Source organism: Manacus vitellinus, unplaced genomic scaffold, assembly GCF_001715985.3.
Source record: "Manacus vitellinus isolate BGI_N305 unplaced genomic scaffold, ASM171598v3 scaffold_5_pilon, whole genome shotgun sequence".
NCBI classification, from domain to species: domain Eukaryota; kingdom Metazoa; phylum Chordata; class Aves; order Passeriformes; family Pipridae; genus Manacus; species Manacus vitellinus.
Genome location: NW_021940682.1, coordinates 21,951,706 through 21,978,243, shown reverse-complemented (window position 1 = coordinate 21,978,243; position 26,538 = coordinate 21,951,706). Strand labels below are relative to the sequence as shown.

At 37.1% G+C, this 26,538-nt stretch overlaps 1 protein-coding gene across 3 annotated transcripts in view; it reads left to right on the top strand.

Annotated features, from left to right (window-relative positions):
* Window positions 1-26,089, top strand: part of VEZT (vezatin, adherens junctions transmembrane protein) — a 55,282-nt gene extending 29,193 nt beyond the window's left edge. For all 3 annotated transcript variants that reach the window (XM_029963433.1, XM_018080500.2, XM_029963432.1), the window contains 7 exons: window positions 4,204-4,353; window positions 11,117-11,264; window positions 14,169-14,500; window positions 15,110-15,303; window positions 19,404-19,504; window positions 20,722-20,929; window positions 24,943-26,089. In XM_029963433.1, the coding sequence (XP_029819293.1) occupies window positions 4,204-4,353; window positions 11,117-11,264; window positions 14,169-14,500; window positions 15,110-15,303; window positions 19,404-19,504; window positions 20,722-20,929; window positions 24,943-25,520 (1,711 nt within the window). In that variant the 3' untranslated portion in view covers window positions 25,521-26,089. The remainder of the gene's footprint in view (window positions 1-4,203; window positions 4,354-11,116; window positions 11,265-14,168; window positions 14,501-15,109; window positions 15,304-19,403; window positions 19,505-20,721; window positions 20,930-24,942) is intronic.
* Window positions 26,090-26,538: the final 449 nt, after the last annotated feature.

Here is a 26,538-nt window from a genome sequence, read left to right as displayed (position 1 = left end):
AATTATTGTTAGGGCTTGTCCAAATTACAGATGAGAAAAACATTTGGATTTTTGCCTAAGTTTAAGCAAACGAACTTCTGGTCAGTGTCTAAATTGCTGCTGCCTTGTTCTTTTACTACATTTCTTAGATAACAGATTAACAAAAAACAGACTGGTCTTTAAGCTGATGCTTGATCTAATAGCCTCTTTACTTAAAACTTTGGCAAACTTTTCAAAAGACTTTGGAGTATGGATGGAGTGGGAGAAGTCTGACTGACATCCTCATTGGAACAATTGTACAGTATAAAGAAGTCAGTGCTGTACAAGTTTTGTTTTGGTTTAGCCTGGAGGAAGTTCTAACTCCAGTGTCCTTTCCTACATCCACATATGCAAGAGATGCTGCTGCACAGATCAATGAGAAATTCTTTGCTTGAGGTAGCACTTTGTATATGATCCAAAAAACTAGTTATCTCTTTTTTCTTCTAGAATTTTGCAACAATAAACCTCAGCAGAACAAAGTTTAGTATGATCTCCTGTAGTAATCTTGTCAGAATCTTAGTGCTTGTTCAGAGAGTCACGTGGCAATAGAAATGGTTGCACCTGAAACGTTAATGAGTGTTGTCTTGTGTTATTTTACATCCTTAAAGAATGAGAGTTCAATCAGGTAGTGCAGCATCCTGGTCAGTGACACATAGGCAAGTGTTTTAAGGTACTGCTAGCTCAGCATACTTTGGGCTTTGCATTAATCATATTGTGAATGGAAAGATACTGAAGCTGACAAATAGTACCAAGTTCAGATTTTGACTAGCTGTTCTTAGCTAAACTGTGATCGGGCAAGCCCAGGTCTGCAGCTGAAGTTCCTTGTGCTCCACTCGTGGTTTTCTTCCCCATGGCACCATCCATTGCTATTTTTGTAGGCTAAATTATATATGCTTTGAAATATCTATGGTTTTTGCTTTATTATACCCTATTTGCCCCTTATTAATTGATATTGGACTGTCTCTGTAAATGTTAGATTATTTCTGATGAGGTTTTGGTTGGTCATCACTAGTTCAGTATTTACTACTGTGTGGTAGTGACTGCTATACTCAAATATTATTCAAATGTAATTTTGCCTTCATTCCCCTCCCACCCAATAAAACTCACAGCAGCCATATAGAATAGGAACTGAGAACTTGAGCAGGGAGCTTGGAATAGATAATTTCCATTGGTCCCTTCCAACCTTAACTGTTCTGTGATTCTATAATCCTGTTGGGCTTTTCTTATATTAGCTACCCTCAAAGATATTCTGATATTCTGATTCCAGAATGGCCTTCAGAAGTGTTTAGCACTGCTGTTAGTGTTTCAGGTGTGCCTACTCGTACAAGCTCTGCGATGCAGAGATGGCCAAGATCTCACCTGGGTAATTTGGATTACAGAAATTGTGTAGCAAAGGTTAGGCAATGCTCTACTCAGGCAGAAAGGCAGTATTTCTGTCTAATTGCTTCACTTGTAATTAGACAAATGAAGCCTGATCATGGATTGCAGCCTGGAATTTCTGCAGCGTAATGAAAGTATGTCCACTGTCTTGCACATTATAAAATGAGAACTGAAGGAATACATAATGAAAGGCTGCAGCAATAAGCAGCAAGTATTTATTCCCTTGCCTGTCACTGAAATAATTTTCTTTTCCAAAATGCTCCCTTTCTACTATATTTTAAACTGAAATTAAACCCTATGAGCACATCTTGGTGCATATTAGCATCTTTATAGAACAGCTTTCATGTTGGAGTGCAGGAATGGGTTTCAGTGTGTCTATATAAGTTTGTTGGAAGTTGAAAGCCACTTTAAGATTTAGCTTGTGACAATAATGGAGAAATATGTCACTGTTCTTTACAAGTAACATGGGTCTGGAGCAGTAGGAAAGAAAATTCATCCTTAACCTTTTTTTCTTCTTGCTACTTGTGGCTGATATGCAAAGCTGATAACATTTTGTAAGTCAAATTAAAATATATAGAAGAAAAGAGAGAATTTTTACAAGAGTACCTAGTGATATGACAAGGGAGAATGGCTTAATCTGAAATAGGGCAGGTTTAGATTAGATATTAGGAAGAAATTCTTACTAAGAGGGTGGTGGGACACAGGAAGCTGCAGATGCCCCATCCTGGACATGTTCAAGGCTAGGCTGGATGGGGCTTCGAGCAGCTTGGTCTAGTGGAAGGTGTCCCTGCTCATGGCAGGGTGGTTGGAACTAGAGGATGTTCAAGGTCCCTTCCTTGAAGATCAGACGATTCTGTGATTCTGTGAAGATAAATGAAACATTAGGAAGTTAGGGATATGACATGTCTGACATGTAGACATTTATAACAAATTATACTAATCTAAGATTAGTGGAATAAAGAAGAATTATTTTCTGAAAAGACTGAATCAAGCCTTTCCAGAAGGAAAGCAGATTGTTTTGCTCAGTACTGGCACTACGTGCTGTGCATGAGTTGTGCTATATTTATTCTGTGTAGAAGTTGGAAATGCTTGCATCGCTACAGAAGAACATGGACCTTTGTCTCTTTTTTACAGTAGAAGAATTTTCCTCCTTTTCTTTGAGCCTGTTTCTGACAATTCCCCCTGGGCTTGAGTCTACAAACTGATGTGAGAGTTTATATATAAATACTTCCACTTGTTACCTTGGAAAACCAGAGAAACATTAGAGCTTGGCATGTACTGCCTTACATGCTGTGGTCCCTAGAGAAATGTACATCTAGGCTAGGCATTTGAACTTTACATTTAGAAATGGAAATGAATACAGTTTTTTTTATTTTAATCAGATTTTAAAGTTATGAGATGTTATATAAACCATTTGAATATCACATAATTTAATGTGGTATGCAGATATTTTATATTGTATTTCAGCTAGCATATTCAGTATATGGCAATATTTGGCATGAATCTGCTTGTGTTAATTATGCTTAACATACTGATATGGGTCCAGCCTTGCTCACTGGGTGGTCTGCATTGCTTTTCATAGTTGACAGTGAAGGCCATAAGCTATTTCCCCTCCTGGCAATGTTCAGCATGGCCCAGCTAAGCGCATGGAGTAGGACTGACATTTTTCCAGCAGGGTCAGGCCTGCTGACTTAGCTTTTTTGATCAGACAGGCTACAGAAACAGTTACCAAGGCAGCAACACACCTCAGTCTTGCCAGGTACCCTGTAAACTTTTCCCTTTTAAGTGATCGTGGACATGAATTCACCTCCTCACCTGCCCTTGGAAAGGTGAGAGCAGAAGCAGGCTTCCAGTCCCCAAACAATTAATCCCAATTGATCATCCTATTGTCCATCTGCACTATGTTCGTTCCCAAGCTGATTCTACTAAACACAGCCCCAGCAAGCAGAGTACACCTGGGCCGTTTAGTGTCTCAGTCATAGGTTTGGCATCAGATTGTATATGAATAGATATAGCTGGAGCTTAATGTTACTCAGACATGTGTAATGTTCACCCAGTTCACAATTCATTTTGTTTCCAAATGAGGCAACTTCTTACAGTGCTAAAGCCATTCTGAAGTATATTCTGATAGGCAAATGGCATAGTTTCTTTTAAATGGTGTATTCACCTGAACAGGTGGATGCCAAATATAATTTCAAATGTGCTTGTGTGGTTGCATATATTTCATGTGTTTACCTGTCAAAACTCCCACAAACACAGCTATCATTCATTGCATGATGATAAAATCTGTGTCACCACTCAAATAATATTTCTCTTGACCTAGAAAAGTTTCTGCATGGAGGAAGTTAAATGAATACAGTATTTTGCATGAGTAACTATGTAGTGGCACATTTTTTCTGCAAAAATTATTGAAAGAATAAGCTAGATGTAAAGAGATGTGTTAAATACCTGTTTATTAAAACTTCCAAAGCTTACAGTATAATAGTTTTGTATCAGAGATAATGTTACAGCTTGTCTACCCTTAGTGTATTATCTTAGAAAATTTTAGAGAAAATAAATGTGCGTAGGAGTTTTACCATGGCTCAGATGAGAATAGAATCAGGCTGTCTACTGAGGAATCCTGGCTGCTATCTGAAATGTTGATTAAATATATCATTGATAGGATGGATTTTTTTTTTTTTAAATCTCATAGTTTCTGAGTGGTTTGAAAAAGTTTTCTAAATAATGGAATAAGAAAGCTTATGTACTGTCTTTTAAAAATACTTTAGGACATCTGTACAGTTGTATCACATTTTACTTTTCAAGTTTGCTTGACAGGGTCAGTGCTGCTTGCCCATTTAATAAAGCTGGACAGCATCCTAGTCAGCACCTGATTGGTCTCCGGAAGGCCGTGTATCGATCCGTCAGAGCCAACTTTCGGGCTTCAAGACTGGCCACTCTGTACATGCTGAAAAAATATCCTTTCTGTACAAACCCATGAGTGAAGATACTCCATATTACCTACCCGTGGTTGTGTCAATGTTTAGAGTCAGTATTTCCAGAAACATACAGTTTCTAATTATGTATCTAGACAAAGTAAAGAAAAGGTAGCATAGTAAATTTGGGCTTATGCTTGTTTTGGAATGTTTAAAATTTTTGCTTCTGTGTACTGTGCGGATGCGTTGATTGCACTGAAAACATTGTCCCAGTTACAGACAGCCATACCTTTGGTGTAAGTGCCAATGATGTATTTCAGAGTCCTTTGGGTTTTGTTTTATAATTCCTCTTAGCCATCTTTTTCCCTTGCACCAAAATATCCTCTTCTCTGAACAAATGGCCTTTCTCTCAACATCCCTGTGTTCAAAGGTAAGTTGATTTTCTATTTCAGACAAGCTGAGTGGAACTGATTACATTAATTTAGCCAAAAGGCACATTTAAAAGCAAGGAGTTTTTACTCTGAATCGGACCAGAACTCTTTGTTCAGATTACATTTTGTAAAGCGTCATCTGTATTTTTTCAATGAATTGATACTTTCTTAAATGGCTTTAGCATTTCAAGGTTTTTTCCTATGTTTATTGTACTTATTGTACTATATAGGAAATAACAATGTATTCACCCTAAATTACAGCAAAATTTAAAACAGATATGTTCCTAATCTGAAAAAAAAATACAAGGAAACAAAAGCCAATGGTAATGTGAATGTTGAAAACCTGACACAACAAAGTACTTCTTTTGTCTTCCTGGAACTTAATATTGATTAATAAATGTTGTCTGGCAAATAGATGAATATATTGAGTGTTAATGTGTACACACACAGTGGCACACACAAAGCTGCACGTGTGTGCATTTGCTTTGAAGCAAATTAGTACTTCTTTGCAAAATATTAATTTCTGTAGGAATGGGCATCCTTATTCTGGCCTCAAGACTTAGCTCTGAGGAATAGGGTGTATTTGCTGTGTAAAGGAAAAAAAATTACTCTGGTTCAGACATGTTGATGAGAGCAACTGATACTTAGCTTGGAAATAGTCAAGAATCACTTCTAAGAACATAGGAAGAGAGATCTGAAAATAGGCAGCTAACATGTCCTTCCCAAACATCCTCCAACATGGAGAAAGTCAGTCCAGCAGTGGTTATCACAAGTGTGTAATTGTTGTGGCCAGAAAAGTTACAGGTTCAAGAATTATTGGTGTGTATTAGACTGTCCACGAGTTTTCAAACAACTAAATTTAAGGAATGGCTTTTAAATTAAGGAATGGGAGAGAAGAAAGTTTTGTTTAGTTTGGATAATTTGACATTTATATCTGTCTTTGAAAAGTTATAGCAATTTACCATGTAGGTACACAGTAGTAAGGGCCAGCAGAAATAAATGGCCAAAAATTTATTGAGATTTAGTTTATATAGATAGCTTCTTGACAAATGAAAAGGGAAGCATTATATTTGTGCAGAATATAGTGACAAAACCAGTGGTAGCATTTGAAGGATTCTTTCTCTCCACCAAGATAACCAAGGACAGCTTTAAGGTAGTTCCAAGTTACCTTTGTTTGATTCCCCCCCCCCACTATCATGAATGCCTGAAAACATTACATGTATTACAGGAGTATTGATGGCAAGGAGGATCTTTCAAATGGATTCCAGTGCCTTGTGCAAGTAAATGCTACTCTTATGATGGAGGGGCCAAAGATTCCTTCATGTTGAAAGCATTTACAGCTGCGACTTGAGACAACTTTAATGCTCTTTTCCATCATCAGATTGTTAGCACAGATCTGGTCTACAGCAAGAAGAGAAACTGGAGAGATTAAAAAAAGAAGTGAGGCAATAAATTGAAGGAAAGGAATGCTGATAAATTAAAGGAAAGGAATTTCCATCCAAAATCTGGAAATGAGATCCCTATTCTGACTTTTACAGGTCTTTTTAGTAAGTTTGGCTTTCCACCAAATGAGAAGATATTCTCAACTTTCATTCCTCTCAGTTGTTTGGTCATGAATTAATGAATTTCTATTTGAAATTTGCTTTTTCTGAGCATTGTGAGATATATGAATCCAGCAGGACTATTAGTGACTTACACTGGCAACAGCAAAACAAAATGCTTTTAATAGAGAAACAGGTATTTGAAAAACATTCCAAATGTATAAAATTTGGATTAATATTACAATATTGCATTTAAAAAAACCCCAAACCTATTTTCCCTAGTTAGTGTTAATTCTGTTTAATTTTTTTTTGTTTTACCGGATATTGCTTTGTATTTTTTGTTGCAGAGCAGATGTATCTTTGTATTTAGGCAAGCGAAAAAATGCATTATTTTTGCTTGGAAAAATTTTCAATAGAAATATAATATGCAAAACAACTCCTACTGTCAAGAATTTGAATCTGCCCAGCTAATACACTAATGATCAAATCTTAGTTCCATTTTAATTGAGGGTTGATCATTCTTTAGGGCGATTTTTCACTTTAAAGAATAAGAAGTGATAATTTCATAAGAGTGTGAGCAACTGCATAGGACAACCACAGCTTTTAACCATGGAGTGTGCATTTCATGGAAACATTTCTGTGCATGTATACACAGGAAACTTCCATACTAGAGTTTGCTTTCCTTGGTTGATGGTATTCAGTTGATACTGCAATGTGGGTATAATGCTTGTCATTCAACAACAGTGGTGAGCCTTTAACTCCAGATACCCTTATTGTGTAATGTCCAGTTATTAAAATAAGGTCCTGGCCTGTGACTGGGCCTTCTGAGTGATATACAGGCCTACAAAAGAATGATAATGCCAAGTATGTTCTATTTTCTTTTATCCTGGTGTTTCTTATAATAAACCTGTAAATCTGAAATTGAACTTTATAATGCAGCAAAGATAATTGTTGCCTTAAGACTATGGTAAACATCTCAAACAGAGACGTTTACTATTAGATCTAATGGTTAAAGTATTGTAGAAAATAGTGTTAAAGTCACTAATGTAGTAAAAGATATACTTTGATTTAAGCCTTCATTTAAAACATTCTTATTTACTTGGAACTTACTAGAAATATCTGTGGATTAATTATTTTTCCAAGGTTCCTTTCATCAGCAATCTGCAAAAAGATCAATTTACTCCTCCACTTTGAAAATATGCATTTATATGTGCTTAATAAAATCAGCCAAACAGCCTCTTAGAGGAACTGTTTTCTCAGACAGGTTGCATGTATATAATGTGAAGTCAAAAAGGTTTTCAGTAATAAGCAAAATCTATTTCAATGGGTTGTTTTTTCCCTGAAAAAGTAATTTCAGTGAATAATGTTGTATAGACAATGTACAGACATTGAGCTAAATGCTACTGTAAATTTTCATACTTACATTGTTTTAAATCTAGCCTGAAACTATACAGTAAAATAGAGGAAAGTTCAATCTTAAAAACATTTATAAATTTGTATCTCATTTTGTCAACAAATGGAAACTGCAGAGCTTGTAGTTTTACTACACTGCCTTGAGAGATTTTTTTGTTAGTAGTCTTAAGTAGGTTGCTAAACATATGCTTCATTGTATTTGATTATTTCTGAGATAACTATCAAATGCATACTTTGACTCAGTAAGACTAACCCTACTGGAAGCCAAAGGGAAACTGCTTTGAACTTAAGCCATTTTTCTTATGTTATAACTTCAAGAGATGCAAGGAAGAAAATATTCTTGAGGGGCTAAGCTGGTACCTGTTGGGTTTAGTCTTAAAAACTGGCAAATCTAGGTATTAATCTGAGCTGTAGAAAGAAATGAGTGACTTATTATACAATAAATTAGTAATTTATTATAAATTAATTAGTAAATAAATTAAATATTAAGGGATATATTGATCTGTGCTAATCCATTAATGGTAGCTTTTATAGCCATCAGTATTACTTCTCCTACCAAAATTATCTGCAGAAGATTTGGCTTTTGTGTTAATGTATGTCTCAAATATGTTAGAAGGAGATCTGTCTGATGAACCTGCTACAGAGAATTAAAAGTTTTAGTTCACAGGTTTATTCGTGGTGATACAAATTGCATAAACTTGATGTATTATCATTACTCACTTCAATAAAACTAGAAGTTTGAAAATATTTGCTTGTGGTTAGTGTGCCCCCTTTTAGCTAGATAGCTGCCTTCAGTGAGTAGAATTAATTAATTTTGCCCTAATTAAAAATTTTTTCCCATGTAAAGTAGAAAAAATATACAGTTATACTTTAGCCTTATACCAGGCATTCGTGTCAAACTTGGTGGACCAGTAATTTAATGAGATGGAAAGTCATATTACTTACATTTTGTGTGAAGGGACAGTTGGGTACTAGCAGAAACAATTCAGCATTTTCTCATGTCATTCTTACTCTAATTTGTTCATACTGGCAAGAGTACATTGCTCAAAATCATAGAACAAAATGTCAGAGAAAATAGAAGAGTATTTCTCTAGTAATCCAGAAGATAAGGGTATAGTAGGATGCAATGGCTGAAAGCTTAAACTAGAAATAAGGCGTTTTGGGTAAAGTATTTACAGGATGTTGCACAGAATAGTTCAGCAGCTCTCTGCACTGTGCTCCATTGAATTGTGTAATAACTCAGGTGATGCTTCGCTCGGCATACTGCTGCTTAGTGGTTTTATACTTAATAGTCTTGTGGATTCTACGTCATGGGAATCTGATTTAATTATATACAAGACAGATGGAGGAAATTTTGTAGTTTATGTTACTGGAAGATGTTAATAGTCTCCTCCTCAGCCAATGCAGGATGGTGTGATACTCCATTTCCATTGAACTATTTTGATAGGTAGGACCTGGGTGTTGGACCATGTAAACTGAAAAAGCTTTAATTTTGCCATAGATGTAAGATGTTGTTCCCTGCTCGCAAGGCATAAATAGTGTTATAAAAACAGACAGGTATGTGTTTAAACTTTCTAAAAGTTTGGTTTAGGAAGCTAATGAGGGCATGGGATCAGTTCTCTGCTTTCATCTGTCAGATAGAAATGGGAGTGGGAGGGCTGCAATAGAGGAGGGCAAGGCGGGAGATGCAGGAGGCCACTGGGAATGGAATCCCTGGCTGAGACATTGAAAAGTGGCTCCTTTGGTCAAACCTCTCATTTAGATGTTGCCTGGAATTGCTTTAGCGTGACTTAGAAATTCATGTGTGCCCAAACTACTTCTTGTGCTGTTCCTGCTGTTGGAAATGTCTTGTTGCAGGAAAATATTAACAAGGAATACAATTAGTCTCTGAGATAAGTGGTCCTGAAGGGTTTTGACTTGACTTTTCAATTTCTGTTGGAGTTACCATCCTCATCCTATGTGCTCCATCTGCTGGGCATGCTGTCAGGTTAATTTAGCGTAGGCACCATTTGTGTGAGGCAGCTGCTGGTGGCAACAGTAATATTCTATTCCTAATTAATTTGCATTGCGGGTTTTGTCTGAACACTTAATAGGCTTCCTTGTTTCTAGACTTTGTGGAAAAAGTAGGGAGAAATGTGTTTGTTTGTTTAGATCCTGGACACTTCACTTTACTATTTCCTGGGACACAGAGTATTATTTTTTTATGCAATGTTCTCGTACTCAAGTGGTAAACATTTTCTTGAGCAAATCACCTTTGCATGTTCAATCCTATGAGAATTTAGCACGTGGAAAATTTGGGAGTGAAAGTGGATGGAACGTGTAGCTTCCCAAGAAAACATATTAGTTGGACAGGAAACAAGTTCTTCTAATCAGCCTTATGTGCTAGAGATGAGAGCATTCAGTTTGTAGATCAAATTATAAATGAAAACCCCCATATTTCAAATTAAGACCTTATTTTCATGCATGATTTACCAATATATATATTTCTTTGGAACAAATGTGGTTTTGTGCTTATGACTGACTATAAGTTGTAAGTTGCTGTTTTAAAACAAATTTTACTATTTTGTGACTGGTTGACTGTTGAAAAATGTGCAAAAATATTGAACTGTTCCTCCTCCCCAGCCTGAGGTTAGCCTAAAATTAGTGCTATTTTAAAATAAATGCTTCCTGGTCTATGAGTTATTTTATCTGTCTTCTGGTATCTGTTATATTGTGCTTGCTTCCTGCTTTTTAAGTGTTTTTGAGGGCTAGAAATGTACACTTTCCTCCTGAGAATTTACATGTGCCAAATAATGTTAATAGATACCCGTTCACCGCTCTTCCTGCCAAGATCATAGTGGCTTTACAGCGATGTAATCAATGAAGTTGATGGTATGACAGTCAGGGAGCTCCCGTTCTTCACAATGCTGTCTGAAATGTCAAAGACCTTTTACTGTAAAGATCTCTGAGTAGTTCTTCCACAGACAGAACTCTCAGGGAGTTCGCATCATCCTGAGTTTGGTCTATAACACAGGCTACCTTTGAAACTTCAAATTGCACAATTCTCCTCTTTCCTCTTTTAAAATATATGATTTCTGGTTTAAGATTGACATGTGCTATCTTTTGGAAACTTAATATTTACAAGTAAGCTGTTCCTCTCGCTTGAAAGAGATGCAGGGGCTTTTCATCAGTTTTGTTTCTTTTTATCTGTTTATATTTAAACATAGGAGTTTTTCAGTGTCTCAGCTCTCATCCTTCTAAGAGCCTTTAAAACTTGATCTCCAAATAAGGATTGCAAAACGTTCAATTAAACAGGATTCGGGTGGAATGTATGTGCTTTCATACAAATTACCAGGACTAAGGAACCTTATTAGGTGTTTCTTTCCTTTTCTGTTTAATGCAAAAGTGGCTTTGTTAAGCACCTTAACCCCAGCTAAACCTACCCTCTGAACTCAGAGAGTGACAACGTGACCAGCTACATCTGTGTAGTCCCCTTTAAGGAACTGGGTCTGGGACTGAGTGAAGAGCAGGTCTCAGAAGAGGAGGCACACAACCTAACCGATGGCTTCAGCTTGCCTGCGCTCAAGGTAACCTCTCCTAGAAGGACATGTGCATCCATGCAGGCTCCTGGGGAAAATCTCTTTCTGTTGTCATGAAGTCCTGTGGCTTGTAGGTACTAGCCTGTAGTAACACGGTGAGTTGAGAGGGAGATGTAATCAGTCTCTTATCATGTGTTTCTACATTTATTGGCATTCAGGTGGTTTTGTTTTGCGTGTAATGGAAGAGAAGTTGCTCAATACAACATTAGGATTTTTTTCTGCAAATCATGGAAATTCAAGTCAGTTTTCTATAATCAGCCTGATCAATCTCCTTAAACATTATTTTTTGCTCTCTGATTTTGCTTGATCCCAGCTGTATAAAATAATTTCCAGATTTGTACTTACTCCTTTTTAATCTAATCTCTTGACATGAATAAAAAGAGAGACATCAGAAGATACAAATTAGCTGTACTTGCCAAAGGGAATAGCAGTGTTCAGTTACACTGAGGAGTAGAAATCATAAGCTTGGACCCCCACTGCTCTGAGCCAGTGTGGTTCTTTGATCTTTGAAAAACTTTTAACTGAACAGAGTGACAACCATATAATGACCTTTTTATCTATTTTGTTTTGAGATGTTAGGTATTTTTTATTTCCATGAGTCAATTGGAAGGAAGATCTAGTTTGAATGCAAGCCTTCTACCAAGTCTGTTGGTCCTCTGCAAAGATAGTTCCCTTTTAACATTGTTTTTTTAATGGAAAAATCCAATATTATGTGACTTATGTCTTTCTAAGGGGTTGGCTTTTGTTGTATTTTTTTCACTTAATTTGTAGACCTTGACTTCTTTTGTTCTGACAGTAAATGTTACCAGTAATAGTGATTACTAAACTTTGAGGCTTTGTCTAATTAGTTGTAAGCGCTACAACAGATAGAAGCCTTGGGATTTTTTTCCTTGCCTTTTCATTAGCTGAAGTCATACAGCTTGCAGTCATACAAGCCGGCTGATTTACCCACTTCTTTTTAAGCAGAAGCCATCCAGAGGTGCCTAAGCTTGTAGGCTAAGTCTTTGTTTACCTGCAATTTGTGGTAGTTTAACTGAAATCTGTTTTAGTTAAGCTAGTTGGGATGCTTTCTGGATACAGTTAAGCTCACAACTAGTAAATCTCAGTTTATGTTAAGTCATAACAGACGGTGGTGTAGGCTGGGTGTGGTGTAGTTGAACCAAGCTAAATTAACATAAATCAGTCTTAGGCAGATTCCTGTGGAGGCAATAAAATAGATATACTCCAATAACCTGGGGACACACTTGTGTTGTGAGCCCTGGATTTATGTGCGGTCCTCCTCAGGTTGTTTGGGTTTTTTGAGAGAACTTGTCTTTATGTTAAAATGCAGGTAGAATACAAGATGTATCCAGATTTAGTTAATATTTTAATTTTCATTCAAGCCACTGTCTAGACAAATATAGCATGTGTCTTTTGCCTACCTTGTCCTTGAAGTAAACCAATTTAAAGAGTGAAAATTTTTGGCTAAAGAAAAAAATACCAATTTAAACTGAGGAGAACCAGTTGGATATTTTGTGAGTTTAAGCAAAAATCAGCAGAAATCATCAGGAGTCATTGGCAGAGCAAGCTACTTACAACCATAAATACATCTGGAATTTCCTTTTCTCTCATCATTGTGCCTTTTTTCAGGTACGTTTTGGATTATGATTATCAATTCCTGAAATCCACTATTTCTGTGTGCTACTTTTTCACTGCTTGTGCCTTATGTCTGGTGGAAGGGATTGGTCTTCTTTTGTGCATATTATAGCATGAGCTTTTGACTTTTTGTCCAGGGCACCACACATTCAGGGACACTTGAGTGATTGCTGCCCATTTGTCTGCTTTTTATTTTTGCACCCAGTCAAATCAGTCTTGCATGTGTGCCCCAAATTAATTTCATGTAATTCATTTGTTCTTTTTTCTCATGAGCATTTTTTGTGATTTGAGAAAATTTTTTTATTCTTTTGGCATATTTTGTCAGTTTGCATCCAAGTATTTTTGATATACCCTTGGATATATCAAAAGCATGATGAATAAATATTTTATCTTCCTCAGTCTGGAATGCTTGAGAATAGATTTCAGACTGCACGTCATGGTCACTTGCAGTTGATCCCTTTTAATAAGGGCCAGTATTGCAGAGAAAAGTGTCATAACTTTTCCTTTTTATTTTAGAGACATAAGGTGTTGCTGTTCTGTCACGGTCTACTGAGCAAACAGCCTTCTCTAAACTAAGGAAACAGTTCTTTACATTTCATTGGAAGTGGAAGTTCTCAAGAAATTGAAATTGTGGGTTGCCTTGCTCCCAGATGGACTGGCCTCTTTAGGACCATATATAACATTGTGAATCGATTCATTTCTTACAAGCCTTTTCCTCCTTAGTGGTATTGGTGAAATTTCTCACTGTGGCTGAAAAAAATAAGTTAGCAGCTCAGCTTTCTTCAGATGTAAAATATTTTTTTGTTGAAGTACAGTGCAATTAGGCTCCTGTTTCAAGGTTGGGTGTGGGGCAACGCGGTAGTTACCAGATCTTAGAAATGATTGGCATTATAAAGGGAAAAATGTTTTTGCTGCCACTGGAATTTTGGCAGCCCTTCCTGAGCTGTAGGGTATGTGGAGATTATAGCAAATAATGAAACTACCTGATGAGAATATGAGGTTTTAGGACTCTGATAATCTTCTGAACATAATTGCATTTAATATCCTTCATCAAAGAATTAACAGTCACCTGAGGTTCACAAGATCTGAACCTCACGTGGTCTGGGATACCCATCAAAAACAGTCAGCAGATTTTTGCAGTTTTTCGAAGTTCCTGTTGGTGGCCAGGGAATGTTTTCCCGTGGTGTATCTGTACATTTACTTTGGAGGCCGACTATCTTCCCAGGTGCACAGAGCTAACCGAACCCTCTTTTGCAGGTCCTCTTTCAGCTCTGGGTAGGGCAGAGTTCAGAATTCTTCAGGAGGCTGGTGCTGCTCCTCTCCCCAGCCAATGCGTCCCCCAAGCCCTTGGTCTCCCCTGAACGGCTGCCTCATCACATCCTGTCCGATGTGACTCAAGGCCTACCTCACACACACGCTGCCTGCTTGGAGGAGCTTAGGAGAAGCTACGAGTTTTATCGGTACTTTGAAACTCAGCACCAGTCGGGTTTGGAATGGCCACCCAGAACAAAGCAGAAGTCAAGGGAGCTGAACAGCCTTCAGACAGCAGTACGCAGCTTGCAGCTTCACCTCAAGGCGCTGCTCAATGAGTAAGTTTACACATGAATTAAGAGAATATGCAGGTAGGCAGAATGTTTTGAAGTTCTTTGGGTTGTAAGTTTGTATCCCAGATTAAAAGAAAAAAAAGGCAGATACATGCAAGTCTGCAATTATAGGTATATCTGTACACAGTATGGGCTATCTGATATTTTTTCCTGGTGATTCTTTAAGTATCTGGTGAAAATTTGAGGATAAGTAGTACACCAAGACCTTGCCTTACTTCTGTCACTCCCTTGAAAAAAATCTGAAAACTTATCTCCTATTGATTTTGCAACATACTAAATGCTTTATAAGAATGTTATAATAACTACCTAATAAATATTTTTAAAGATTTGTCACTGCCTTGGTGAAACAGTTGAGACTGTCCTACTCCTTTAATCTTACATATAAGAATTACTGTAATGAATGCAGGTGAGCAATGTATCTTGATGTAGAGAAAATTATTTTATTTTTAAAATTGTGGGGCATCTTTGAGGAATTGACTGAGTTAGAAACTTAAAATGTGAGGAGAATAACAGTATATTAAATTAAATACTTAGAGGAATGGTGAAGTCAAATATTTATTATTACTTATTGCTGTTCATCTCCTTATTACTTAGGGTAATAATTCTTGAGGATGAACTTGAAAAACTTGTTAGCACTAAGGAGACACCTGAGTTGACAACAGAAGCCCATCAGGTTCTTGAACAAAAACTAAAGTTTATTCAGCCTCATATCCAGGCAAGCAACAGCTGCTGGGAAGAAGCCATTTCTCAGGTGGAAAAAATGAGTGGAAGAAACACAAGTAAAAAAGGTAAATGTGAGAGATTAATTTAGCAACTAATGGGATACTCTTCAGAGATGGAATGGTAAAATGGATCGAAGACAGTGTTCAGCCTGTGTGTCAGAATTTTAGCTGAAGAAGGTCTTACACTTAGAAAGACTGTATTTATGTCAGACTTTTTCACTGTGATGGCCTTGAAGCTTTTGTTTCAGTAAAAAATGCGAACCTGTTAATTCTGTTAGACCTTTGGATTCAGATGGTTACATTTTCAGGTGTAGACCAATTGTGGCTTTTTGCCTTTGATTGGTGAATCACCTGTGAAGGGGTAGGACTTGGATGAATCATCCCTGAGATCTGTGGGCCTAGAGTCATGCAAGCTGACCTTGTTCATTCTTACACCAGAACTGAGAGCACTGGGAGGCCTCATGCAGGCTCTGTGCAGGTCCAGACATGGTATAACCAAATTCATGTGTACTTTACCTGACAGTCTAGTCTTACAGCTTTCCCCTCAGTGTTGCCTAAAACAGCCTATGAGGATATTAGATGTAGCCTGATACATTTGCGTGCGCTAGCCTGTTTTGTTTTGTTGATGCCCTCCACAACCTGCAGTTCCACTGATTGCTTTTTTCCCTTTCCTTAAAAGTTCTTTCTAGACTGCACACCATAGTATTTTTAGTTATTTTAGTTTTATTTTTACTTTATGTAAAAACAGTAGGCATTTTTATTATAACTTGCTTCCTTTTGAAGTTCAGTACAAAAATAATCTAGTGTGTGATCTAGAAGGAAGGGATTGCGTGGAAAATAAAAAAATAAAATAAATCTTCACTTTTGCCCACTGGCTTTCCTGCAAATGCGTTGGGGTTGAATCTCTTATTTTGCAACAAGTTTACTAAACCACTCCACAGGAGCTACTTTAAATTATGTTGGTCATTGAAAACCATTTTCATCTGACTATGTTTGGCTTTCCTGATACATTTCTTAAGCAGTCCAGCTTCTGTGAGTTGACCTTTTCAAGCTGTGCATGAAATGAAATCTAGTTCTTCTGCTGTCTTTCTACAAATCTTAACGGCTGGTCTGTCAGTCATGATTATGTAAATTATTTAATTAAATTATCTCATTTTTTCCCAATGCTTTCTGAAAGCTCTTTGGAAGAAGATACTTTCCCATTGAAATAATATAGAAGCTAAAACATCTTTTACGTTTGTGCATTATTATCCAAAACCAAATTAATCTTATGACAAGAGCTATTGCAACAATCCCATGGGAGTAGAACATTGTGTCTGAGTGGATGCCCAGCACTTTTACTGCAATAGATGTTTGGTTCAGCTAACTAGCTCAACCAGTTGAGCATCTGTATAAAGAGATGAGTCTCCTTCAGCAAGTACTACATGCTTCTTGCCCTAAATCATTGTGTGTCAAAGCTGGTTTCATACAGGTATGTTAAATAGTTCATTGTGTCAAACTGTCAAAGCAAAGCCTTGTAAGGGTAATGAATTGAACATTCATACACTCCTGTCCACCTTCTGTTGGTGGTGACAGGAATGGATATTAGAGCAAGTGGTTCCTTCAGTGAATGCAGTTGAGCTTCTTTTGTTACAGGACTTGGTGTAACTTGTGTTGTTAGTCACTGATCCTGTCAGGTACAGAACAGAGCTTGACAGCAAGTGGAGCTTCAGCACCTTGAGGGGAATTTACCTCTACTTAAATTCTTGGGCAATGACAGATTTATCTGTCATTGATCTACATATAGATATTTGCTCACTTCCTAGAGTTAATGCTAGACTTTCAACTTCTTATCTTTATTCTTTCACCTTTTTTCATCACCAATAAAACTAGTTTACTACTTAAAACCTCAACAATTTAAGCATATATATTAATCTGCTGCTAATTTTACAGAATAGAATACCCTTTATGACTAGTTACATCATTGTTTTAATGATCTTTGAATCAATATCTCTCAAACTGTTTAAACTCCACCCTTTTTCCTTTTAAACTGTCTCTATCTTTGCAAACATAAACAACTTTTTTAGACATTTATAACAGCAAGACCACAGTACTCTTCTGTAGTCTCCTGGATCTTGCTGTGATTTGATCCACTGGAGAGGAACTAAAGCAGCAGCAGTTTTAGTTAAACACTGTGAATTCATGATCTTGAAGCGTATCTTTAGCAATAGCATCATCCCATACAGGTGGCAAACAGAGCAGTCTGTACATGTATTAGAGCAACTGGTTTACTCCTCTGATTTGGGAAGGCAAGCTTTTAATTGGTAACTTCCATATACTCTTCCAAATTTGTCTTCATACCTTCAGGACCATATTTCTATTGTTGTTATAATTATTATTTAAATGTTCTTATTACAAGGCAGAGTTACACAATAGACAAGGGGACTTGATAATTGATAATTATAAAATAAATATCTCGTCAATTTTCTCCTTGAAATTTCACTATATGCTTCACCTTTCTTTTAAACTTTGCATGTAAATATTTCTGGAATGTCAGATCTTTAGCTCAGCCCAGGCCACTAGAGAATTACATACTTTCCTTGTTTGCAAAAGCAGATAACCGAGCACCACCAAACTTGGCATTATTGCTGACTGCCTGCTTTCAGAACACTATCCGTAAGTGTTCAATGTATAGATTAGAAATTGAAAATAGGGATAGATGGGCCCATTTCCCTTCTCAAGGATAAATTAGTGTTTGTGAGTAAATGTTGTTTACCTGTTCCTAAAAACCTCTCTTTAGAAACATTTTACAGTATTGCCAGGCATCTCTTCCAGCACTTAATTCCATTACCAGTAGAATGTTATTAGTGAATAGAAGTATCTCTTGCTGCAATTTAAAAGCAGTACTTCTGATCTGCCCACAATGGAAATCCATTTCCTCTTTATAGCTCTTACATTCTTGAAGATGGTTAGTATGTTTTCTTTGTATCTTCTCTCTGTGACTCTCTATGCTTAAACTCTTCCCTGACAACTATATTTAGTCCTCTGATCATTTCCACTGTTTTCCTCTATACTCCCTCTAGTTTGCCCACTGTATTATTGAATGAAGGAGCCCCAGACTGGGCACTATGTTCCATCAGTGGCAGGGTAGAAATGTTATTTCATGTGTCTAACATCTGTGCTGTTGCTTATATGTACTAGTATGTAGTTTGGCTTTTTGCTTGCAGCAGGCTTTAGGTGACTGAGGCTTCTCACTGCTTTCTCAGTGCTGTTCCCCAGTCAGTTGTCATTTATTTGTGCACTTCGCTGTTCCAAAGAACGAAAATTTGCAGTCACTGTCACCAAACTCCTGTATCTGAAATCCAATTCTGCCTGGGCTGTATCTTTGATTTTCCTTATAGATTATCTCTATATCAGCAGATTTGATGAGCTGCAACAGTTTTCTTTCACCCATTGGAAATATTAAAGAGTACTGGACTTGACACAACTCCTCACTCAATGTATTCCAATCTGAAAATGGTAACTACACTGTGATGATCCAAGAGACTGTTCTATCCACCTAATAGCAACTTTTCCTGGCCTGTGTATTTTGCTTATGAGAATGTCTTGACTCCATGTCAAAAGCCCTACTGAAAACAAAATGTAGAACCTCTTTGGCGTCTTTCTATTCATTAGACCTGTCACTGCACTGGAAAATTAACATCTTGATTATCAACAAACCTACACTGGCTGTCCCATTGTCTCCTTGCTTACCTCCCAGATAGCTTCCTGTAAATTTTTCTTAATTATTTCTTCCAGTATTTTCCAGTTATTTGAAGCTCTTTTACCTATAATTTTACTGGTTTACTTCTCTTTTTTAAATTTGGGAACCAAGTCTTTTCTCTGGTTCTACCAATTTTTCTTGCCACCTGCAGGTTTTCAAAGTCTATAAAAATGTTGAGATTTTTTAGTTGAAGTATTTCAACATGAGTTCCACTGGATGCAGCTTATATCAAACCCACTAAGTTATGTAAGTGATCTCTAACACAGTGTTTCAGTGTAATCTAACCAGCCTTCTGGTTTTTTTCATGTGTGCCAATCCTGCCTATGAAAATGCCTGGACCCTGCCTGACTAAGTCAAAAACCTCATTCAACACTCAAATATGATTTTTTTTTTTTAAAAATCCCTTTTCTTTTTTCCCCTAAAGGCAAAATTGAAGTTTCCTGTGACAACCTACAGCGTACTACAGTACCTTTAACACAACCTGCCATATACATAGAAAACAAAGATCCAATCCCTGAAGAGCAGGTAAAAAAAAAAAAAAGGATCATTTAAAATAATATTTGGGGATTGTTTGCTGTATCCATTTTTTTTCAGTTGCTTGTGCAGTGACCTCCTTGTCTTGCTGAGAAAGATCAAGTAGGTAGCCAGTGCCATTTCAAAATTGGACTTTTAGAAAAAAATTATCTATATTCCTTTTGATGTTCCATGGAGAGGTCCATGTTTCCTATCCTGGAAAAAAGAACACTAGTATTCACTTCTCATATGTGTCATTAGAAATGAGTGACAAAAGGAGAGCAGCAACACAGGTCAGAGTAATAAAGAAAAAAGTGAGAATTGCTAAAAGGCAATATATATGAAATAGAGTCCTACTTACATATTGATGGCTAAATTGACACAGCTGCAAAAGTGACAAGCTCCAGCACAAACCATCCTGCCTTCAGTTTACGTAGTCTCCGCATTTTTGGATACCTAAAGCAAACTGTGACACTGAACAATTTTGTGTTGTTTGAGGAGCTCATGGGTGATGGTTAGGCTGTCTTGAAGAGGGACAGGCCTCCTCCATCCCATAACTGAGTAGCAGATGCATTCTGAAAGCACACTGAACAGCCATGCTCTGCTCTGTCCCTCCCTTGCCTTCTCCCCTACATGCATCATGCATTCTCTCTATATTTTTTTCCATTTCAAAGAGCTGGGACCAATTACTTTAACTATTTTTATTTGCCATCTGTTATAACATAAATGGTACTCTGTAGTTTTTTTATGCTTGTAAGCCAATATATTTAAAATTGGAGGAGGAGTTTGCTGTTCTCTATATCCTCTTAATAAGCATTTACATAAGTTAAATTAGCAAGATACCTGACTACCAAGAATTGGTTACGGTGTAAATAAAAGAAAAAAGAAACCCACATCAGCATTGCTTATTGCTTATTTCCACCTGTAATCATGGGGAAACGGACTCCCATTTGCAAGGTATGTCACTTGATCTTTCAAGGTATATCACTTGGTCGTACTTGTGTATGAAGGTAAATCTCATTAACTTTCAATGAGTGGACTTGCTCCAAAATCATACAGATACAACCAAGAGCAGTGTCAGATCCACTGGCTCTGCTCAAACAGGGCTCCATCCTATTGCTGTTGTTGGCTTGTGTTGAGATCGCTTGATCATGAATCAGATTGTAGGATTGAGTCCACACTGACAGTGAAGATCAAGGCTTGCTTTCTTTCTTTCTTTGTTTTTTAAGGAATTGGAAGCATATGTTGATTATTCAGATACAGATAATGAATACAAAAGAGAAGATTTTTACTGCTTTTCCCAGGAAGAGAGAGAGAGACAAGAACGAGAGAGACAGGAATCTAAAAGGGTGTTGCAAGAATTGAAATCTGTACTTGGATTTAAAGCTTCAGAAATAGAAAGACAGAAATGGAAACAGCTGCTATTCAGTGAACATGGTAAGTATTGCTTTTTAAAATTAATTCCTTTCTATTTCTTTCTTAGAAAGTGTAGGTGTCTTTTTGCCATTAACTTCTGACTGTGTTAGGATTCAGACAGTGCTTAGCTATAGTAGTGTCTTTGATAGAACTGTGTGGCCTTAGTTTACTATTCCATCTCTTTATATTACTTTTAGCAGTCATTTTACTATATATTGAAAAGAAGTCAGAGAAATGGGAATTTGGCTTTAAGCAAAACACTGAGCTAAAATATTGAACACATAAAAATACTAACACAGCATAAAGAGAACTGTCAGGCTATAAACCATGGAGACTGACTTTCTTTCATGGCTTTCCAGTAAATATTAATTTTAATCAGGGTGCATAAATAAATTACTTTTCAGAATTTAAAGAAACCATCAGAAATTATTCCAGACTTCCAGAAGTATATAGGTTAAAGTGAAGAGCTAGACTTTGAAATATTAAAGGCTCATAAAAGAGTAAAACTGGCTTTTGTTTCCATGAGAGAGTGCATATACAGAATATGTTTACCAAAAAAAAACCCACAAACCATCTAAGAAGAATTCTTCCAAACTAGCCTTTACAAACTCTGAGGACTGCTGGGTAAGCTCCAGCCACTTGCACTTGAAGGCAGCAATATGAAAATTTCTCTTGCCTTTACAAGACAGTGTGTCTGTTACAGCAATGAGACTGGATACAACTTGATTCCTTTCACTGCTTGAGGTGTTTGTATCTTTAAAATTGGCAGTAGTTTGTCTTTTCCTTTTTCTCATTTTCATTTCTTCTTACAGAAAGGTTAGGAAAAGCCCTCTAAAAAGTTTTATGTTCTGTGTTATGAAAAACAACCCTCAAGTCTGGCAACCTATCCAAGGATTCTGCCTCTGCCATTGTCTACCAGAAAAAAAAGACCATGGATTGCATCTTTCAGTAATTTAGTGGGAACAGACACTAACAGACCATACCTATTTATGAGACTGTCTCTTTTGACATCAAACCGTCAAAAAATATCTGTTTTCACAACTTTCTTCTTTATGTCCATTAAGCTACCACTATGGTAAAAGAGATCACATGGCTATTGGTACTAATTTCTCTTCTAGCTGAGTTAAAAAACCCTTAAGACATCAGATTGCACCAGTCTGCTCAAGAGTAGAATTTCTGTATTACTCCTCTGGTGTTAGATAAGACACTACACAACTTTTAACATAAATCTTTTTAAGTTTTCCTTTCCTCACTGTTGAAGAAAGAAGGAAGGAGTCCTACCTCCAGTTCAAGTCTTGACAGACCTAGTGACTCCTGCAGAAAGAGTTCTCGTCAGGAGATGCACAGGAGTTGCACAGGATATTTCCTCACCGAAGTTAGCAGCTGATACCTGTCCATATGAGCATATCCTCTGGCCATCCGTGGCCATGGCTGGACAGAGCCAGCTGACTCCTGTAGTCTGCAGCAACTGTTCACCAGAAGAAAGCCTTTGTGGCTCATGTTGGTTCCTTTTCCTTTCAGTGTGTAGATACTACATTGTTTTAGAACTAGAGATTAAACGGTGGGGAGGGAAGAAAGTGTGATTTTCTCCAGCTGCATTGATTTCTTCCATCCCGTACAAAACTGGAAAAGACAAGAGCAGTTCATGAAAGTAGTTATTATTGTCTCCTTTTGGCACAGACTCTGTGTGTCTAATCTGACAGACTGATATGGACACCAGACATAACATCATCTACTGGTTTTACTGGTTTTTAAGGAACTTCTTCATTATTTCTTCAAAAGAAACAAAAGTCAGTTAAATATGGCATAATGGACCCTGCCGTATTACTGCTGCAGACCTTAATTTGTCTGTACATGAGTCATTCCTTAAAGAGACATTTTTATGATCTGTGCTTTTCACATTTCTGGCTCGCTTTATCTTGAAGATTTAAATCCAGACAGGTTCATATTCTTGTCTCCATTGGCCCAAGCCAATGGATGGCCATGATACCACTTTCCCATAGACCTCTTGAATCTCACTTTTACAGGATAATCATATTCCAGAAATCCTGTGTTTTCCTAACTCATGATTATTGTGAAAAAGGTCCTGAAATATTCAAAGGCTTTAGTCTGTTAGTCAAGGCACCCAGATAGCCATTCTGATTTATTTGTCCTAACCAAGACATTGGGGTTTTTGGTTTGTTGAAAGAGGGGCTGGTGAAGGTTTCCACAAAGAAGAGGTCAGCTCCAAAGAAGTTGATATGTCTAAATAAAACAGCATGAAGTCAACTGGAGATGATAGGTTGGATTCAAAAAAAAAAAATAAAAAACATCATCTTAGCAAAGCACTAGACTTAAGCAAGTTTTCCAAGGCCCACCACTATGGTAATACTGCTTACAGTCTGGGCAGTAGGTAATTTATGGGACTGTAGCTTAGCTAAGCTTATATTTTTGGTCCTTTGGCATCCTGTTGAGCCAGTAAAATGAAAGTGCTTTTGAAAAGCTGTACTAAGTTGTTAGTGGCTTTGTTTTCATTTGTCAAACATTGTAAAACAACTTTCTCCAAAGCAAAATCCTTTTTAGCCTTTCCCTAACCTCTCCCCTTCCCCTCCCCCCCAAAAAAGTTCATTCTGAAAGTGATTGTGTTGTATCCAGCTGTTGCCCCTTCTCATACCTTGTCCATACAATAGATCTTATACAGCTATTTCTCAGCTTTGGAAAGCCATACTCTCAGAACTGATGAGTTGCACCTTGCTTATTAACTAATCAACTCTGCAAATTGACCAGCTACCAATCTCTATTGGTATCTATTTATTTTTTGAGAAATTTTGGCTTTCAAAGGATTGTTTGGAGGAAGTAGGCAACAAGTTTGCTCCCAAATGATAAGATTACTGTGCATATTCCTGCCTCTTCAAGCAAATGGGCAGAAGTAAGTAGCAGTATGTTTTATACGAGATGGGGAAAGAACTACTCCGTTAATAACTAAGATGAGTCTAGCGCAGTGCTCCTTCAGCATAAAAGACTTTCAAAAAAACAGTACAGTATAAATTTAAAGCCTCAGTTTTTCAGTGTGCTAATGAAAAGAATTATCAATATGACAGCCATAATGATGTGCCTGCTTTCAGCTAGTAAAATTGTAAATATTGTAAAATAAAGTAAATATTACTGAAATAGGATGCAATTGAAAAATCCTACTACCATAAATTTTGTTTCCCATGAAAAGTTCGTGTATTTCCCAGAGTTATTTTCGTCTCTGCTTACAGGGGTAAAATCAGAATGGAATTAGAAAGGGAAATGCAACTTGGGAATCTGCTGTTGCCGCTCTCATTTATGTTCGTGCTGCTGCTGTAATGGAGCTACTGCAGTTTAGGGAATCCCTTACTTGGAAATGGACATTATATCATTTTCTTAAAACGAAAGACGTCTGTTCTTCAAGAAGTGATTGTACTGAGTTGTACTAACCCTTAACACTGGGAGGAGAGACTTCCTGGCAAGCATCCCGTTGCTGGCAATGGGACTCGCTGCTGCTACTAACTTCAAGAGAGGCTAAATTAAACCACACTTTATTTGAGGACATCTTACCTGATTGTATGAATACATGTTGCATTTGTATGTTGTGGCGTTGGAGATCGGGTATTGCCTATAAGGACTTTCTCGTGTACCAGCTGTCTTTAGTGGGTTAGGTAAACTGTTGCTTAAAAGGCGGACAGTTCAAATTTGTGTGCTGGACAGTAGTTACACTTGGGTTTTGCTTTAACATTGAATGCATCATCTGTGTTCGATGTCGGCTTTAAACACGACCCATTTTGCGCTGTCTCTTCGCATCACAGATTTTAAGGAATAGTTACAACAAGTAGCTATCAAATTTCACTTCAGCTTTGTGATTAGAAAACACTTTTATTTTAAGTTTTGTCGTGGGTTTTGTTTCTGTTGTTTTAGTGGGTTCTGAAGCCATTTTAACCCTTATAATCTTGCAACTTTGCAGACAGAAATAAATTATTTATATATAGCAGCTTGCTTTTAGTTATCATTTAATTTTTTTTCCCCTTTTTAAGCTGCAGTGAAACCCTTGCCTTCTGTAGAACCACTGAAGCTACTAAATAATTTGGAATCACATATGAATTCAGATACAGAAAAGCAGGACTGCAGCCAAAGTGGTGATAAATCTGAAGAAAAAGACTCTAATCCGCAAGTGACTGCTGCTGATAAAAGCAGGACAGAATATTTGTATGAAGATCCTGAGACAGAGAAAAACAAAAACAGTACTGCAGATGAAGGTGTTTCTACAGGGACTGAAGAAAGAATGTGTTATCAGAGTGAAGGGGAAGCTGAAGAACTCAAGCCGAGCAGTATGGACGGAGTAGAGGTTTCACAGCCTCCCTCTAAGGATGCATTGCATTCAAAAATCAAGCAAAGGCTGGCCCAGCTCCACATATCAACAGATTTAAACTTCACATCTGGTCTGGCTGCACAAGTTGCTGCCAGGTCTTTCACTTTTACTACAATGCAGGAAGAGACTTTTGGAGATGAGGGAGAGGAGGAGGAAGAGAAGACAAAGGAGCATGAAGACCTTGTGGAAGACTGTGAGAATGAAGATGGAGGCTCTGAAAGTGAAGGAAAAGTACAAGTCTGAGCTGAGCTTTGTTAAACCAACAGCAGGCAATTTGATGGAAAAAAAACTAAGGTGAGGTGTGAAGGTGAAAATACTGGATGGAAAAAATAGGAGACCTAAATATAATACATCTTGTTCCCTAAGTCTGATACACTGAATAGGACTTCTAAGTATATTGAAAATTTGCAGGTAAGAGAAGTTTAGGCTGCATTCAAGAAATAGATGGCTGTTCCATTTTTAAGGTCCTAGTGATGGAGGTTGGAATTGACCTTTGTGTTTTCTGTTTTATTTATTTATTATAATGTATTGTGGGTTTTTTATTTCTAAAATGAAGGAAAAACAATGTCTTGATTGACAACAGACTCCGGTTTTTGCTTTCTGATTCTGTTGTCATGGTATCAGTGTTTGTTCCAGTAAAAAAAGCCAGGACGTTTCTTTTAGAAGAACCTGAACTGTTCCCTGTGATCTTCCCCCACCACTTTTGTTTCACTTCTTGTATCTGCAGCGTGTTGACTAAGCCACAGTAGACATTTGTAATTCTGCAGCTAGTGATGTGGCACCCAAATAAAATGTAGAATTTTAAATAAAAACTTGAAAGAGCTAGTATTTGATATGTCCTGGGGTATGGGGCTGAAATAGTATAAAGTTAGTCATGCTTCATATTAAGGTTTATTTAGAATTTTATGAAGGGTTAATAAATGATTTCTAGAAGTTGTAATTCATGTTAGAGAAATGTGTTGTAAGTATATGTTAGGGAAGGCTATAAGCACACCAGTAGAAAGCACTATAGACAGCTAGAAGCTATCTGTTGGATTGACAGTAGGTGAGAAGTAAACACCTGTGTATTAAATCAGCTATTAATTATTTGTTAACCTTTTGTAAATTGAACCTTAATATAATTGTTTGATTGGATATGATTGATTGTACATTTTTGTTTGTCCTAAAGTAATTTTCTTAGAAGAAAATTATCTGAGAGCTTAACAACATGCAGTACTTTGTTTAAACAGCATACTTGCTTTTCCCTAATGTTCTTTCACTT